The sequence below is a fragment of the Leucoraja erinacea genome, chromosome 7 (genome assembly GCF_028641065.1).
Source record: "Leucoraja erinacea ecotype New England chromosome 7, Leri_hhj_1, whole genome shotgun sequence".
In the NCBI taxonomy this organism is placed as follows: domain Eukaryota; kingdom Metazoa; phylum Chordata; class Chondrichthyes; order Rajiformes; family Rajidae; genus Leucoraja; species Leucoraja erinaceus.
The window spans coordinates 4,615,140-4,630,970 of NC_073383.1; the positions used below are offsets into that span (position 1 = coordinate 4,615,140).

The following is a 15,831-nucleotide window of genomic DNA, read 5'->3' on the forward strand; positions in this document are numbered from 1 at the left end:
GACTCTGCAATGTCAACTCCTAGTCTCTTCAGTTCCATTGAACAAAGTCCAAGCTTGCCCCATCTTTGTCTACTGCTCAAGCCCACAAAGTCAGACAATATCCTGTTGAAAGTTCTCCAATGTTGGAAAAACAACTAAAGCAAGGAAGTAGGAAATTTCAAAGCGATAACATAGATGTGATCAGCAAATTGACTTGTGTAAGCGATTTAATTTTTAAATTAATTTCTATTATCTGTTTCCTGCAGGTGCTGTTCAGAGGGATATTGTGTTCCTCATCGATGGATCTGAAAATGTCCGACCAGTCTTTCCCGCAATTCAAAGATTCATCTCGAGTGTGGTCAACAGCCTTGACATTGGAAGTGACAAAGTCAGAGTAGGGTTGGTTCAGTACAGCGAAGATCCCAGAGCCCAATTCTACCTCAACAGCTACACAACACAAAGAGATCTGTTGGATGCAGTAAATAACCTCAGGCAAGCAGGAGGGCAAATTGCCAACACTGGGAAAGCACTGGAGTACGTCACGCAGAACATCTTCACTAAATCTGCTGGGAGCAGATTAGAGGAAGGAGTGCCCCAGTTCCTGATCCTCCTCACTGCCAGCAGGTCGGCCGATGATGTTGGTCAGGCAGCCCTGGCACTGAAAGAGGCCGGGGTAGCACCCTTCAGCATTGGTTCAGGAGACGCAGATGAAAGCGAACTGCTGCAGATTTCACTCTCCCCGAGATATACCTTCAGGGTGGATGACCTGCAGAACGTGGATTTGCAGCAGCTGCAGAGGCCCTTGAAACACATGAGGATACACGAGATCAAGAATATCTACACAACTGAGAAAAGAGGTGAGTGTGCCATTTCCAGTTTAAAGGAAAAATATCAGAGCAGCAAGGTAGTGTAGCTGGTAGAGAGGCTGCGTCTGTGTCAGATACTTTGGATGCTGTCGGTGTGGAGTTTGCATGTTCTCCCTGCGACCACGTGGGGTTCTCCGAGTGCTCCAATTTGCTCCCGCATCCTAATCACACATGTAGGTGAATTGGCCTCTGTAAATTTTGCCTTTGGTATGAGCGTTGTGGTTTGGGTCGGCTGTAGGGTAGGTTTCCCTGGTGTATCTTTCAAACAATCGATCTATATTTACACTGCAACATTTAAAGATGCTGGAAACTATCAGCACGTCAGGTAAAATTTGCCTGAAGGAGCAAAGATTGATGGATCTGGAATGGAATCCTACAACAGACGTCTTCCCTGTAACAACCAAAGATTAGAGAGCAGAGCAAGATGCGCCACTCTGCGAAAAAAGCGTAGTATGACATGGGAATGACATGACGCCATTTTATTGAGCTGCAATTTACAATAATATTAATAACATTTACAATAATATTAACTAAATATGTGAAGTGATGGATGCTGTATAAAACACTGTTCCCTTCAACACTGATTACTGAGCGGATCAATCTTTGGAACGTATTACACCGTAGATACTAGAGGAGCGCTGCCCGCTGCCTCGGGAGCGCCGACCGCGGGCAGACGCTTGAGGCTCTCCCGCCGGCCGCCTTCATCTGGTATCGGGGGGGACCGGGAATCAGTCCTGGATCAACTCAGGATTGGAGGAAACGTCCTCTTCCCCCAAAGATACCAGAGGAGCCTCTAGTATCTTTGCTCTTCCCTGCGACCTGGTGTAAGAGCAGATAGTATAACCGTGGAGTCCGTCACCGCTACCAAAGATGTTGCATTTGGCATAAACAAATGGCGGCCGTGACGTTCCGTTACATACTACACACGTCAGTCCATTGGATTTTGGAGGAGTGGTCTATCTTGCTCCTCTAGGATCTGTGGTAACATCTGATGTCCAACATCTATCATAGAAGCTACATTTCAAGTCTGTCGTTCATATTGAATTGAATAAAATTGAATTGAATTGCATACTTTATTGAAACATGTGACAAGTCACAGTGAAATTCTTTGCTTGTATACCCAAGGTATGCAAATAGTCACCACTTGAAGGGCACTTACAGTTACAAAGTGTCCCATGCCAGGTCTACCCTTTTCTCCCCCCCACCATCCGAACGCAGAACATGCCACATAATAAGGTTAACCTTTGGACACCAGGTATCCAGACCCTCTAACGGCTCTTGAAATGCTCATTAGAGACATTTCCACTGTTATAGGATCATTGATTTTTATACAGCAATGCGGAAACACTGGAGTCAACAATAACATGCCTCAATAAAGATCAGATAATATGAGAGTGCCATTCCCAGTTAAAGTATGTATGCATTGCAAAGCAAAATTCACTGAAATAAAATAAAAATCTGTTGGAAACTTTGAGCAGGTCACATAATATTTGCAGAAGGAGAAATAGTTACTTTCTCAGGTCTAAAATGGTCTGGTTGTTGACAATTTCTAGTCTCTAGAGTCTCCAAACATTTGAATAGTGATAAGGCTCTGATATTGCCACAGCTGTGCACTGTCCAACTCTATGGCACGATGTCCATGAGATGGTTCCAATGAACCTTTCAAAACCCATTGGAGAGTCTGAATACCTGGTAGGCAAGGGTCAGCTTTGTTCTGTGGCTTGCTGCATAAACATCCACCCTCTCATCCTCAACCCACACCCTCTGTGTTTACACACTTCAACCTGGAGAACCAGACTTTTGCTATCTAACAACCATGCCTTTCCTAATCTTGCTGACTCTGCAATGTCAACTCCTAGTCTCTTCAGTTCCATTGAACAAAGTCCAAGCTTGCCCCATCTTTGTCTACTGCTCAAGCCCACCAAGTCAGACAATATCCTGTTGAAAGTTCTCCAATGTTGGAAAAACAACTAAAGCAAGGAAGTATGAAATTCCAAAGCGATAACATAGATGTGATCAGCAAATTGACTTGTGTAAGGGATTTAATTTTTAAATTAATTTCTATTATCTGTTTCCTGCAGGTGCTGTTCAGAGGGATATTGTGTTCCTCATCGATGGATCTGAAAATGTCCGACCAGTCTTTCCCGCAATTCAAAGATTCATCTCGAGTGTGGTCAACAGCCTTGACATTGGAAGTGACAAAGTCAGAGTAGGGTTGGTTCAGTACAGCGAAGATCCCAGAGCCCAATTCTACCTCAACAGCTACACGACAAAAAGAGATCTGTTGGATGGAGTAAATAACCTCAGGCAAGTAGGAGGGCAAATTGCCAACACTGGGAAAGCACTGGAGTATGTCACGCAGAACATCTTCACTAAATCTGCTGGGAGCAGATTGGAGGAAGGAGTGCCCCAGTTCCTGATCCTCCTCACTGCCAGCAGGTCGGCCGATGATGTTGGTCAGGCAGCCCTGGCACTGAAAGAGGCCGGGGTAGCACCCTTCAGCATTGGCTCAGGAGACGCAGATGAAAGTGAACTGCTGCAGATTTCACTGTCCCCGAGATTTAACTTCAAGGTGGATGACCTGCAAGAATTGGATTTGCAGCAGCTGGAAAGGTCATTGAAACACATGAGGATAAGTGAGATCACGAATATCTACACAACTGGGAAAAGAGGTGAGAGTGCCAGTTCCAGTTTAAAGGAAAAATATTCGTGCGGTAAAGTGGTGTAGCTGGTAGAGTGGATGCCTCCATGTCAGATACCTCGGATGTTGTCGGTGTGGAGTTTGCACGTTCTCCCTGTGACCACCATGTCAATGGTTATGAGGAGAATAATAATAATAATAATAATAATTTTATTTATAGAGCACTTTAAAAACAAACATAGTTGCAACAAAGTGCTGTACATCACTAATCATTGACAAAAAAGTTAATACACACCAAAAATAACAATCAAGAAATAGTAGGAAAAGACATGTAAAATAAAGAAACATCAAAAACACCAAGCAAACAAACAGAAGCAAAGCTTTAGGCATGGTCAAAAGCCAGGGAGTACAAATGTGTCTTAACACTGGATTTGAAGATGGACAGTGAGGGGGCCTGTCTGATGTGCAACGGCAGGGTGTTCCAGAGTGCCGGAGCAGCAACAGAGAAGGCTCTATCCCCTCTGAGCCTTCGACTAGACCTCGGTACCTCCAGGAGCAGCTGACCAGCTGACCTGAGGGACCGGGCAGGAGTGTATGGGTGGAGCAGCTCAGAGAGGTAAGGCGGGGCGAGCCCATTCAGAGATTTAAAAACAAATAACAGCATCTTAAAATGAACTCGAAAGTGCACCGGGAGCCAGTGGAGGGAGGCCAGAATTGGTGATATGTGCTCCCTCTTTCGAGTCCCTGTTAAAAGGCGAGCAGCAGCATTCTGAACCAACTGGAGACGAGCCAGTGAAGAACGAGCAACACCAAAATAGAGCGCGTTACAGTAATCCAGCCTAGATGTAATAAAGGCATGGATTACTGTCTCAAAATGCTGCCGCTCGAGAATGGGCTTCACCTTCGCCAGCTTCCTTAGGTGAAAGAAGCTGGACTTAACCACCGCGCATATTTGGCGATCTAATTTAAAGTCACTGTCCATCCTAAAACCCAGGTTCAGAACTGTTGGCTTCACGTACCTTGACAATGGACCTAAATCAACAAATGGAGGTTCACGGCAGCCATTGGGATCAAATAAAATCACCTCTGAGAAGGCGGGAGAATGTGGGATTAGGAAGGTGAGATAGATCAGCCATGATTGAATGGCGGAGTAGACCTGATGGGCCGGATGGCCTAATTCTGCTCGTATCACTTATGATCCTATGATCTTATGACCACGTGGTTTTCTCTGTGTGCTCCCATTTCCTCCCACATGCAGGTTTACAGGTTAATTATCCTCAGCAAATTACCATTTAGTCTGATCAGTGTGCACTAGGTGGGCTGAAGGGCAGGCTTCCCTGCTGTATCTTTCAATCAATCTACATTGCACTCCAAAATTGAAAGACATTAAAACAGTCTGAACATGGGTTTTGACACAAAACGTCACCTATTCCTTTCCTCCAGAGATGCTGTCTGACCCGACGATTTACTCCAGCTTGTTGTGTCCATCTTCGGTTTAAACCAGCAAGCACCTGCAGTTCCTTTCTCATTGCTGAGGGCATTGAATGTAAGAGTCAGGGAGTCATGTTGCAGCTTTATAGGACTGGATAGGCTGCATTTGGAGTATTGCGTGCAGTTCTGGGCACCCCATTACAGTAAAGATGTAGAGGTTTTGGGGAAAGTGAATAGGAGGCTTACCAGAATGCTGCCTGGTTGAGAGAGTGTTAGCTTCAATTATTATTATTATTATTATTATTATTATTATTATTATTATTATTATTATTATTATTATTATTATTAAATTGTTATTAAATTGTTGAATATATTAGCGATGCAGTGGTGCTGGTTTCCGACGGGCACGATGATGGGCGCGCCACACATCTCTGTCCTCCATGCAGCTCCTCTTTTGTCTTTACACGTGCGTCTTCCATCAACGTCTTCAGCATCGTCTTGATCGGCCGTCCCGGGTCACGTCTTCCAAGAATGGGTTCCCACAGCACAACCCTGTTTGCTGCCATTTCTGGGTGGCAGTGGCAGTGACCAGTGAGCCTCATCCATCTCCACCTGATCTTCTCGGTCAGAGGTGGAACCTCCCCGTAGAGCTGGGCGTTGGTGCTGTGGTCCCTCCAACTGATATTTTGAACTGACCTTTCACACACTCTACGGCTGTGAGGCATAGACTCTCACTCGAGCACTGTCCAAGTCTCTCGATGTGCACTTACACCCGAATGCTCAGAAAAGTTCAAAATGTTAGCTACAAACTTGGATTATTTTCGCTGGAATGTCAGAAGTTGAGCAGGGACTTGATAGAACTATATGAAATTATGATGGTGGAGGCAGTTATGATGGTGGCAAGTGGGAAGCTTTAAGATAAATCAGGGGTTCCTAACTTTTTTCATCCCGTTTACCCCTGGCAACTTTAATAGGACATAACAATGTTATTTCACTTATATATGAACAACTAATGACAACTAATACCAGAACCAAACACAGTCAGTCAATGAGAAAATTTATGTACAAATCCAGAATCAATAAATTTCCCCCCTGGGGAATAAATAAATTTACCCCAGGTTGGGAACCCTTGAGTTCCTTAGACAAACTTCTTCACTCTCCAACAAACCACCGGTTTTGGTGTCATCTGGAAACTTACTAAGCGCACCACTTAAAGTCTCATTCATTTCATTAATATACAGAGCAAACAAAAACAGACATAACACTGATCTCAGGGCCACTCCACTTATCACTGACCTGCAATCTGAGAATCAAATCCCCTCCACCATCCTCTCCTTCAACCACCAAGCTGATTGTATAGGAAGGAACTTCAGTTGCTGGTTTACACTGAATATAGACACAAAATGCCAGAATAGCTCAGCAGGTCAGGCAGCATCTCTGGATAGGAGGAATGAGCGATGTTTTCAGTCGAGACCCTTCTTTAGACTGATTGTGTATTCAGTTTGCTGAATCCTACTGGATACCATGTGTTGCATCCTTCCATACCATCTGACCACAGAAACACTCCATACTAGCCCACCATGTTGGATTTTGCCAAAAGATTTTCTAGGGCAATGTCTTCCGCCCTGCCCTTAACAATGCTCTTCATCACCTTTTCAAAACAACTCAATCAAATTCATGAGCTATGATTTCCCATGCACAAAGCCATGCTGACAAAGCTTAAGGTGCCCGTGCTTTTCCAAATGTACATGAATCCCGTCCTTCAGAATCTTTCTAATGCTTTCCACCACTAATGTAGGTGGTATCGTAGACATGATCATGGACAGATGGTTTTCAAACCTTACAGCAGGAACTTGATCCGTTGGGCAAGTGGGCTGAAGAGTGGTTAAAGCATTTTAATGCAGATAAGTGCAAGGAGTTTCATTTTTGGAAGTCAAACCAGACAGGATCTTCACAGTGAATGGTAGAGCCCTGTGGTGTGACGTGGAATAGTAGGATCCAGGACTACAGGTACATGGTTCTCTGAATATGGCGTCATGGGTAGATAGGTTGGTAAAGAATGCGTTTGGTATTTTATTGAGTATAAAGGTCGGGCTGTTGTGCTGCTGTTGCACAGGATGCTGGTGAGGCCACATTGGGAATATTACTAATATTAATAGGTCTGAAGAAGGGTTTCGGCCCGAAACGTTGCCTATTTCCTTCGCTCCATAGATGCTGCTGCACCCGCTGAGTTTCTCCAGCTTTTTTGTGCAACCTTGGGAATATTACGTTCAGTTTTGACCACCATTTATAGAAGGGAGACCAATAAGCTGGAAGGAGTGCAGAGAAGATTTACGAGGATGTTGGCAGAGCTCGAGGGCCTGATCTATAGGGGAGGTTGGGTATGCTCGAACATTATTTCTTGGAGCGCAGGAGACTAAGGAATCCGTCGGGAATTCTGGTGACTGCGCAGGACTGGCAGCTTTCGGTAGACTTGGTGAAGCAGCTGAAGTTCCCACAGCACATTGCCACGACCACCCTGAGGCCAGACATCCTCCTGGTCTCAGAGGCGACCAAAAACATCGTCTTGTTGGAACTGACAGTGCCGTGGGAGGACCGTCTGGAGGAGGCCCACAAGAGGAAGAAGAACAAAAAACTGGTCATAGACTGCCGAAGGACTGGAAGCCAAGGTGTATGCCCATCGAGCTTGGCTGCAAAGGTTTTGCAGGGCAATCACTCGACAAAGCCTTGAGCACACTGGGCATCAACGGAGTGGCGAGGAGAAAGGCCATCAGGAACACCACGTAGGCAGCGGAGAAGGCCTTGAGATGGCTCTGGATCAGGAGAGGAGGTCCATGGGGAGGAGCGAATGCCACCTGAACACAGGTCGTGGTCTGATCAACCACGGCTGGGTCGCCTGGGTGAGGGTGTCTGATGTTGAAAGACCTGAAACACCCAATGACCCCAGGTTACATCACTGATGATGTGTTCAGGAGCATCTATCGATGTATTGTTATCAAGGAGTAATCATACAGATACCTATCAAATCATGAACCGAATAGATAGGGTGAAAGCACAGACTCTTTTACCACGGGTATGGGGAATCGGGAATGAGAGGGCATAGGTTTTAGGTGACGATTTAGAAAACGATTTAATAATAACCTGATAGGCAACTTTTTCACTCGAAGTGGAGGACATATGGAATGACCTGCCGGAGGAGGATGTTGAGACGTACTATAATGGAATTTAAAGGTGACTTGTACAGGTGCATGGATAGGAAAGGTTCAGGGGGACCAGTTTAGATAGGGCATCTTGGTCGGTATGGACAAGTTGGGCTGAATGTCCTGTTTTTGTTCTGTATAACTCTATGACATTATTGTGTTAGTCTCACTATCAGCCAGTGGTTTCTTGATTAGCTCATCTGCTCTTCTTAAATGAAGGCACAGCATTAAGGGGCTGTCCCACTGCGGCGCCCTAATCCGCGAGTTAAGAAGAGTGTCTTCGACCTCTAAGCTCGAGAGCACTCGCCTGGAAAACCTCGAGCTGGATCGACCGACAGCAATGAAACACACACACACACCACACACACACACACACACACACACACACACACACACACACACACACACACACACACACACACACACACACACACACACACACACACACACACACACACACACACACACACACACACACACACACATCGCAAAGGCGGGGGCCAGGGAAAGCGGGGGAGCGCTGTCTGAAATTCACACCTGCGATGAAGAGGAAGGTAAAAGACAGCTGGACAGTAATGGTAAATCCTTTAGAGAGAAGGGGAGAGACGGGGAGAAAAGGGGAGAGATGGGGAAAGAAGGGGAGAGAAGGGAGGGAGAAGGGGAGAGAAGGAGTGGAGACACTTTTAAGAAGTATAATAAAGTTTAGCGGGCATTATCCTACTGGTCGGTTTTCCTTGGTCCGGAAAACTCCAATGAGCCAATCAAAATGTCCAGTCAGCAAAGGAGATTGCCTATGGCTGCCCTCGACTGCCTGTAAGTAAATAGCGACCCCACAGAGTTCCCTCTCACTGCACTACGAGTTCAAAAGAACCATGACGACCAATATTTACTTGCGGAAAATTTTCAACTTGCTGAAAGTTTTTTGGCGGCCTAGCTGAGGCCAAGAGTATTCGGGAACTTCCCTCGAGCATGAAGGAGAGTTCCCGTGATCTCATAGGGCCTCCTAGGACCATGTGTCGACCATGCTGCGAGTTTGAGTCGAGGGCAAACTTCGCAGATTACGTTGCCGCAGTGGGACAACCCCTTTAGCTAACTTTCCAGTCTTCAGGTGCCTCACCAAAAACTTCAGATACAAAAGTCTCTATCACTTCCCTTGCTTCCTATAACTTCATGGGATATACCTGGTTAGATACCAGGGATTTATCGGCCTTTATATGTCAAGACTCCACCACCACAACCACCTCTTTGTAATGCCAATGTGTGCCAGGATACCATTGTTCCCTCTCCTGAACTTATTTTTCTTCCAAGTTAAACACTGAGAACATGAGAAGATAGGAATTGGAAACTTGCTCATTTTATAAGGCTCCATACATACATACATAGATGACCATGTAGCTCCCAAGCAGTACACGAGGCCCGAGGTCGTGGTTAAAGACAGGGTTTATTTTCGGCTCCAACTAACCCGTGAGAACTGAGCCAAAAACAAGGCAACAAAAAACAAAAACAAACAAAATAAAAATGCAGTTTACAAAATACATGCATGTACGTCCATACAGCAACACAACACCACACTAACCAAGCAAATAAACAACATACCTCGTCCACTGCTTACTACTTAAGAGATTTCTTAGTCATGGCTTCTGTGTGCGCCAACAACCGTGCCCCCGGAAACTAAGTCGGCAATTAGTTCCCCCCTTAGTAACGCTACTATTTCAGGTAGGAACCAAAAACCGTGAGGTTCAGAATTTAACTAACTGCCGATGTGGGGCAGTTACAGACCATATTCATCCTTAAAGGGACTGACTGTCTCCCTAGTTACCTTTTAACTCTATACGTAATAGGACTTTTTAGAATCCTCATTTATTAATCGGCCAGACATCTCACGGCATGTTTATGCTCAATATAATAATGCAACAAGTCCTGAGAAGTTGTGGGCTGCATTGATCTGTGTTGGTGGTGGGAGGGAATTGCAGAAATGCTGCAGTGCTGCACAGAGCAGAAATGGCAGTAATTGAGGAACAATTAAGGAGGGGACAAATGATTACAATGAGCAACCTGATGGGTTAAATTATTTTTGATGTGGTTTGAAATGTTCTTCAAAACCCCATAAAAGTTGCTTTGAAAAGCTTCCATTTCCATTTTTGGCACACTCACAGAGGACCTCCAGTTAAATGGTCCGTCCCACTTTGCCGACCTAATTCACAACCTTTTTTACCTTCTTTACCTTACCTGCCACTACCTGCAACCTCCGGCAACCACCTGCAACCTCCGGCAACCACCTTCAACCAGCACTTTCAACCGGCTTTGACTAAACAATTACCGATTTTTAAAACGGCAACCTATTTTTAGTCGTGGCCGGTTTTGAATGTTTTGAAATAATCGCCGGAAGATAGAAGAAGCGGAAATCACTTTCAACCATTAGGGAGACTGAAAAAACTTCCGAGAACCTCCGGGAACCGCACAGAAACCTTGGGTGGGGCGCAAAGTCTCCAGAGGTTTCTGTTCAGGTTTCCTACGTGAGACAGAGGCATTATCCGTCACTGGATTCACAAAGTCTAGCAGGAAAGAACGACAGCGTTGGGATTCCTTATCCTGTCTCTCCAGTTGCAATCCACCTTTCGATTTATTCGAGGTCCCCAACCTGGAGATTAGGAGGAAAGTTTTAAGTACATTCATGTTCTTTGTTTGAGTGGGCTAGATCATACTAGTGGAGAGCCAATAGGTCCATTGGACTGGATCATACTGAGTTAAGGGCTGGATGTTGCTCTCTGACAGCCATGGCTTGCATACCTTGCCTGACCTCATTCACTTGGATGGGCTCAATGGTAAGTGAAACCAAATGGGTTTTTTTCACTGACATCATAACAAATATTTGTATGTTTGATTAATTTAAACATTAATTTTAAACATGTTATTTTTGTATGTTATTTTTAGCCTGGTGTTTGTGATGGATTGGCCGGCATCTACTCTTGAGACGATTGTGTGCATTCTTGGCATTTTGAAATGGTGGTGAATCTGTGCAAATTCATTGCCATAGAAGGCTGTGGAGGCCAAGTCAATGGATATTTTTTTAAGGCAGAGACAGATAGATTCTTGATTAGCATGAGTGTCGGGGGTTATGGGGAGAAGGCAGGAGAATGGGGTTAGGAGGGAGAGATAGATCAGCCATGATTGAATGGTAGAGTAGACTTGATGGGCCGAATGGCCTCCTTCTGCTCCTATAGGTTTCCTTATGAACTTATGAAACACCGTGGTTACATCTGTCAGTACAAAGGGCCAATAAGAAAATGTTTATTGTGTTCATGAAGAATGAAGAATGCATGCCATCTCAGCTTTGAGAACAAAGAATATCTTTCCTGCATGTGGTGAGGAGGCAATAAAATATTTACTTCATTCAACTCATTTATTACTTACAGTGTTTTTTCTTGTCTTGTGTCCAACCAGTGGCAACTGACTTACCTATAGCTCCCTTCTTCCGTTCTGATGGATGAATAGCATTGATGTTTCAGGTCCCTCCACTAATCTGAAGTATTTACGGGATCCCATCTCAACGACAAAGGTCCCTCTCAAAAATGTTATTTCAAGGCTCACATTTTTGTACTCAGTCTATTTTTCTCTTCTCCTAGATTCTGCAAGGAGAGATGTGGTATTCCTTGTTGATGGGTCAGAGAATATGAGAAACACCTTCCCTCTAATTAAAAACTTCATCAAGACATGTGTCAACAATCTTGATGTTGAAAGTGACAAAGTCCGAGTCGGTGTCATCCAGTTCAGCGAGGATCCCAAAGCCAACTTCTTTTTGAACAGCTTCACAACAAAGGAGGGTGTGAGGGATGCCATTGATCAGCTCAGCCTCAAACGAGGAAGCAAAACCAACATTGGCAAAGCCCTGGAATATGTTACGAAAAATGTCTTCACGAAATCTGCTGGAGGCAGAGAGGAGGAAGGTGTCCCCCAGTTCTTGATCCTGTTCACTGCCAGCAGGTCGGCCGACGATGTCAGTCAGGCAGTCCTGGCAATGAAGCAGGCTGGCATCGGGCCATATAGCATCGGTTTTGCAGATGCGGAGGACAATGAGCTCCAACAGATTTCAATGGGCCCCAAGTACACCTTCAAGTTAGATGATCCACGGGAAGTGGACACTCTCCAGCAAGAGCTTCAGTCATCATTGACAGTACTGGACAAAAACCAGATCAGGAAAATCATACAGGATGCTCCTGAAGGTGAGCGAAGGGATTTTCAGATATCTTCACGTTTGAATTTATAATGTATAATATTATTTTATCTTGCCTTCAGTCAATCCAAATGTTGCATGCCTGACCCTTGTCTTCTTTGACCATTATCTGAGGCCTGTGAGTATCTGCTCACCATCATCCTCCCATAAGTAGACAAAAAAACTGGAGAAACTCTGCGGGTGAGGCAGCATCTATGATTCAGATTCCAGGGACAGTTTCTTCCCGATTGTTATCAGGCAACTAAACCATCCATTTTGAACTGAATGATCATCCTCTCTATGTTAGCTAATTAAATTAGTGCAAGCATCTATATAACAGGAGCTGTTGATGTGCTCAGACCTTAATACCAACCAGATTTGGTATTTGGATTTCATTGTTCAAGTGAAGGCAATGTAAGTAATATAAACATAGAAACATAGAAACATAGAAATTAGGTGCAGGAGTAGGCCATTCGGCCCTTCGAGCCTGCACCGCCATTCAATATGATCATGGCTGATCATCCAACTCAGTATCCCGTACCTGCCTTCTCTCCATACCCCCTGATCCCCTTAGCCACAAGGGCCACATCTAACTCCCTCTTAAATATAGCCAATGAACTGGCCTCAACTACCCTCTGTGGCAGAGAGTTCCAGAGATTCACCACTCTCTGTGTGAAAAAAGTTCTTCTCATCTCGGTTTTAAAGGATTTCCCCCTTATCCTTAAGCTGTGACCCCTTGTCCTGGACTTCCCTAACATCGGGAACAATCTTCCTGCATCTAGCCTGTCCAACCCCTTAAGAATTTTGTAAGTTTCTATAAGATCCCCTCTCAATCTTCTAAATTCTAGAGAGTATAAACCAAGTCTATCCAGTCTTTCTTCATAAGACAGTCCTGACATCCCAGGAATCAGTCTGGTGAACCGTCTCTGCACTCCCTCTATGGCAATAATGTCCTTCCTCAGATTTGGAGACCAAAACTGTACGCAATACTCCAGGTGTGGTCTCACCAAGACCCTGTACAACTGCAGTAGAACCTCCCTGCTCCTATACTCAAATCCTTTTGCAATGAAAGCTAACATACCATTCGCTTTCTTTACTGCCTGCTGCACCTGCATGCCTACCTTCAATGACTGGTGTACCATGACACCCAGGTCTCGCTGCATCTCCCCCTTTCCCAATCGGCCACCATTTAGATAATAGTCTGCTTTCCCGTTTTTGCCACCAAAATGGATAACCTCACATTTATCCACATTATACTGCATCTGCCAAACATTTGCCCATTCACCCAGCCTATCCAAGTCACCTTGCAGTCTCCGAGTATCCTCCTCACAGCTAACACTGCCCCCCAGCTTAGTGTCATCTGCAAACTTGGAGATATTGCCTTCAATTCCCTCATCCAGATCATTAATATATATTGAACATAGCTGGGGTCCCAGCAGTGAGCCTTGCGGTACCCCACTAGTCACTGCCTGCCATTGTGAAAAGGACCCGTTTACTCCTGCTTTTTGCTTCCTTTTTGCCAGCCAGTTCTCTATCCACATCAATACTGAACCCCCAATGCCTTGTGCTTTAAGTTTGTATACTAGTCTCTTATGTGGGACCTTGTCGAAAGCCTTCTGGAAGTCCAGATACACCACATCCGCTGGTTCTCCCCTATCCACGATACTAGTTACATCCTCGAAAAATTCTATAAGATTCGTCAGACATGATTTACCTTTCGTAAATCCATGCTGACTTTGTCCAATGGTTTCACCACTTTCCAAATGTGCTGCTATCCCATCTTTAATAACTGACTCTAGCAGTTTTCCCACTACCGATGTTAGACTAACTGGTCTGTAATTCCCCATTTTCTCTCTCCCTCCCTTCTTAAAAAGTGGGGTTACGTTTGCTACCCGCCAATCTTCAGGAACTACTCCAGAATCTAAAGAGTTTTGAAAGATTATTACTAATGCATCCACTATTTCTGGAGCTACTTCCTTAAGTACTCTGGGATGCAGCCTATGTGGCCCTGGGGATTTATCGGCCTTTAATCCATTCAATTTACCCAACACCACTTCCCGGCTAACCTGGATTTCACTCAATTCCTCCAACTCCTTTGACCCGCGGTCCCCTGCTATTTCCGGCAAATTATTTATGTCTTCCTTAGTGAAGACGGAACCAAAGTAGATATTCAACTGTTCCGCCATATCCTTGTTCCCCATGATCAACTCACCTGTTTCTGACTGCAAGGGACCTACATTTGTTTTAACTAATCTCTTTCTTTTCACATATCTATAAAAACTTTTGCAGTCAGTTTTTATGTTCCCTGCCAGTTTTCTTTCATAATCTATTTTTCCTTTCCTAATTAAGCCCTTTGCCCTCCTCTGCTGGTCTTTGAATTTCTCCCAGTCCTCCGGTATGCTGCTTTTTCTGGCTAATTTGTAAACATTATAAAAATGTCAACAGGGGTAGTGCGTTTGATTTCTTAAGCCAGCTCCATCTGAAGAAGGGTCTCGACCCGAAACGTCACCCATTCCTCTCTCCAGAGATGCCGCCTGTCCCGCTGAGTTACTCCAGCATTTTGTCTCTCTCCACTAATCAACAATATCTTCACCTCAGCATTTCCTGTGCCATCTAATCACTAATTTAAAATTAAGACATCTATTGATCTCTGCTTTGAGTCAATACAAGGATTGAGCCTCCACAGATGATGGAGATAGAGAGGCAGTACCTTCTGCATGAAGAAATCTCTCTTCATTTAATTTCTAATTGCATCATCCTTTAGTCCTGGGGTCGGCAACCTATGGCCCCCGGGCCGAATGTGGCCCTTAACCTCAAATCATCCGGCCCGCAGGCGGATTTATTTTCCCGTAATCATCCGGCCTGCCGAGCAGCAGCCGGGCGCCCCGAGCTCCCAGAGCAGCGGCCTAACACTGGCTGTAACACACGGCCGCGCACCTTCTGTGAACAAGTTTAATAAAGAACTGCAGATGCTGGAAAAATCGAAGGTAGACAAAAATTGCTGGAGAAACTCAATGGGTGTGACATGCAAGGATTGCATGAGGCTGCCTCACCCGCTGAGTTTCTCCAGCATTTTTGAATGAATGAATGCATGAATGAATGAATGAATGAATGAATGCATGAATGAATGATTGGATGAATGAATGATTGAATGATTGAATGAATGAATGAATGATTGATTGAGTGAATGAATGAATGAATGAATGAATGAATGAATGAATGAATGAATGAATGAATGATTGAATGATTGATTGAATGAATGAATGAATGAATTAATGTATAAAAACATTATTGTCATTCAGATATACACCTAGACAGAGTGCACCTTGAACGAATTTTGCTAACCTTCTGTGAGCACGTGATTTGATGCCTGCCATCCGGGGTGGGATCCATGTGTACACTTGATAGATGTGGCCCGCCATCCGCTTACAGACATGCGTCCCGGCCCCTATGCAGAACAAGGTTGCGACACCTGCTTTAGTCTGAAACTGTGACACCAGT

General features: G+C 44.7%; 1 protein-coding gene across 4 annotated transcripts in view; it reads left to right on the forward strand.

Moving 5' to 3' along the window:
• LOC129698580 (collagen alpha-3(VI) chain-like) overlaps positions 1-15,831 on the forward strand; it is a 163,360-nt gene that overhangs the window by 54,113 nt on the left and 93,416 nt on the right. For all 4 annotated transcript variants that reach the window (XM_055637672.1, XM_055637671.1, XM_055637673.1 and 1 more), the window contains 3 exons: positions 246-836; positions 2,927-3,517; positions 11,744-12,340. In XM_055637672.1, the coding sequence (XP_055493647.1) occupies positions 246-836; positions 2,927-3,517; positions 11,744-12,340 (1,779 nt within the window). The remainder of the gene's footprint in view (positions 1-245; positions 837-2,926; positions 3,518-11,743; positions 12,341-15,831) is intronic.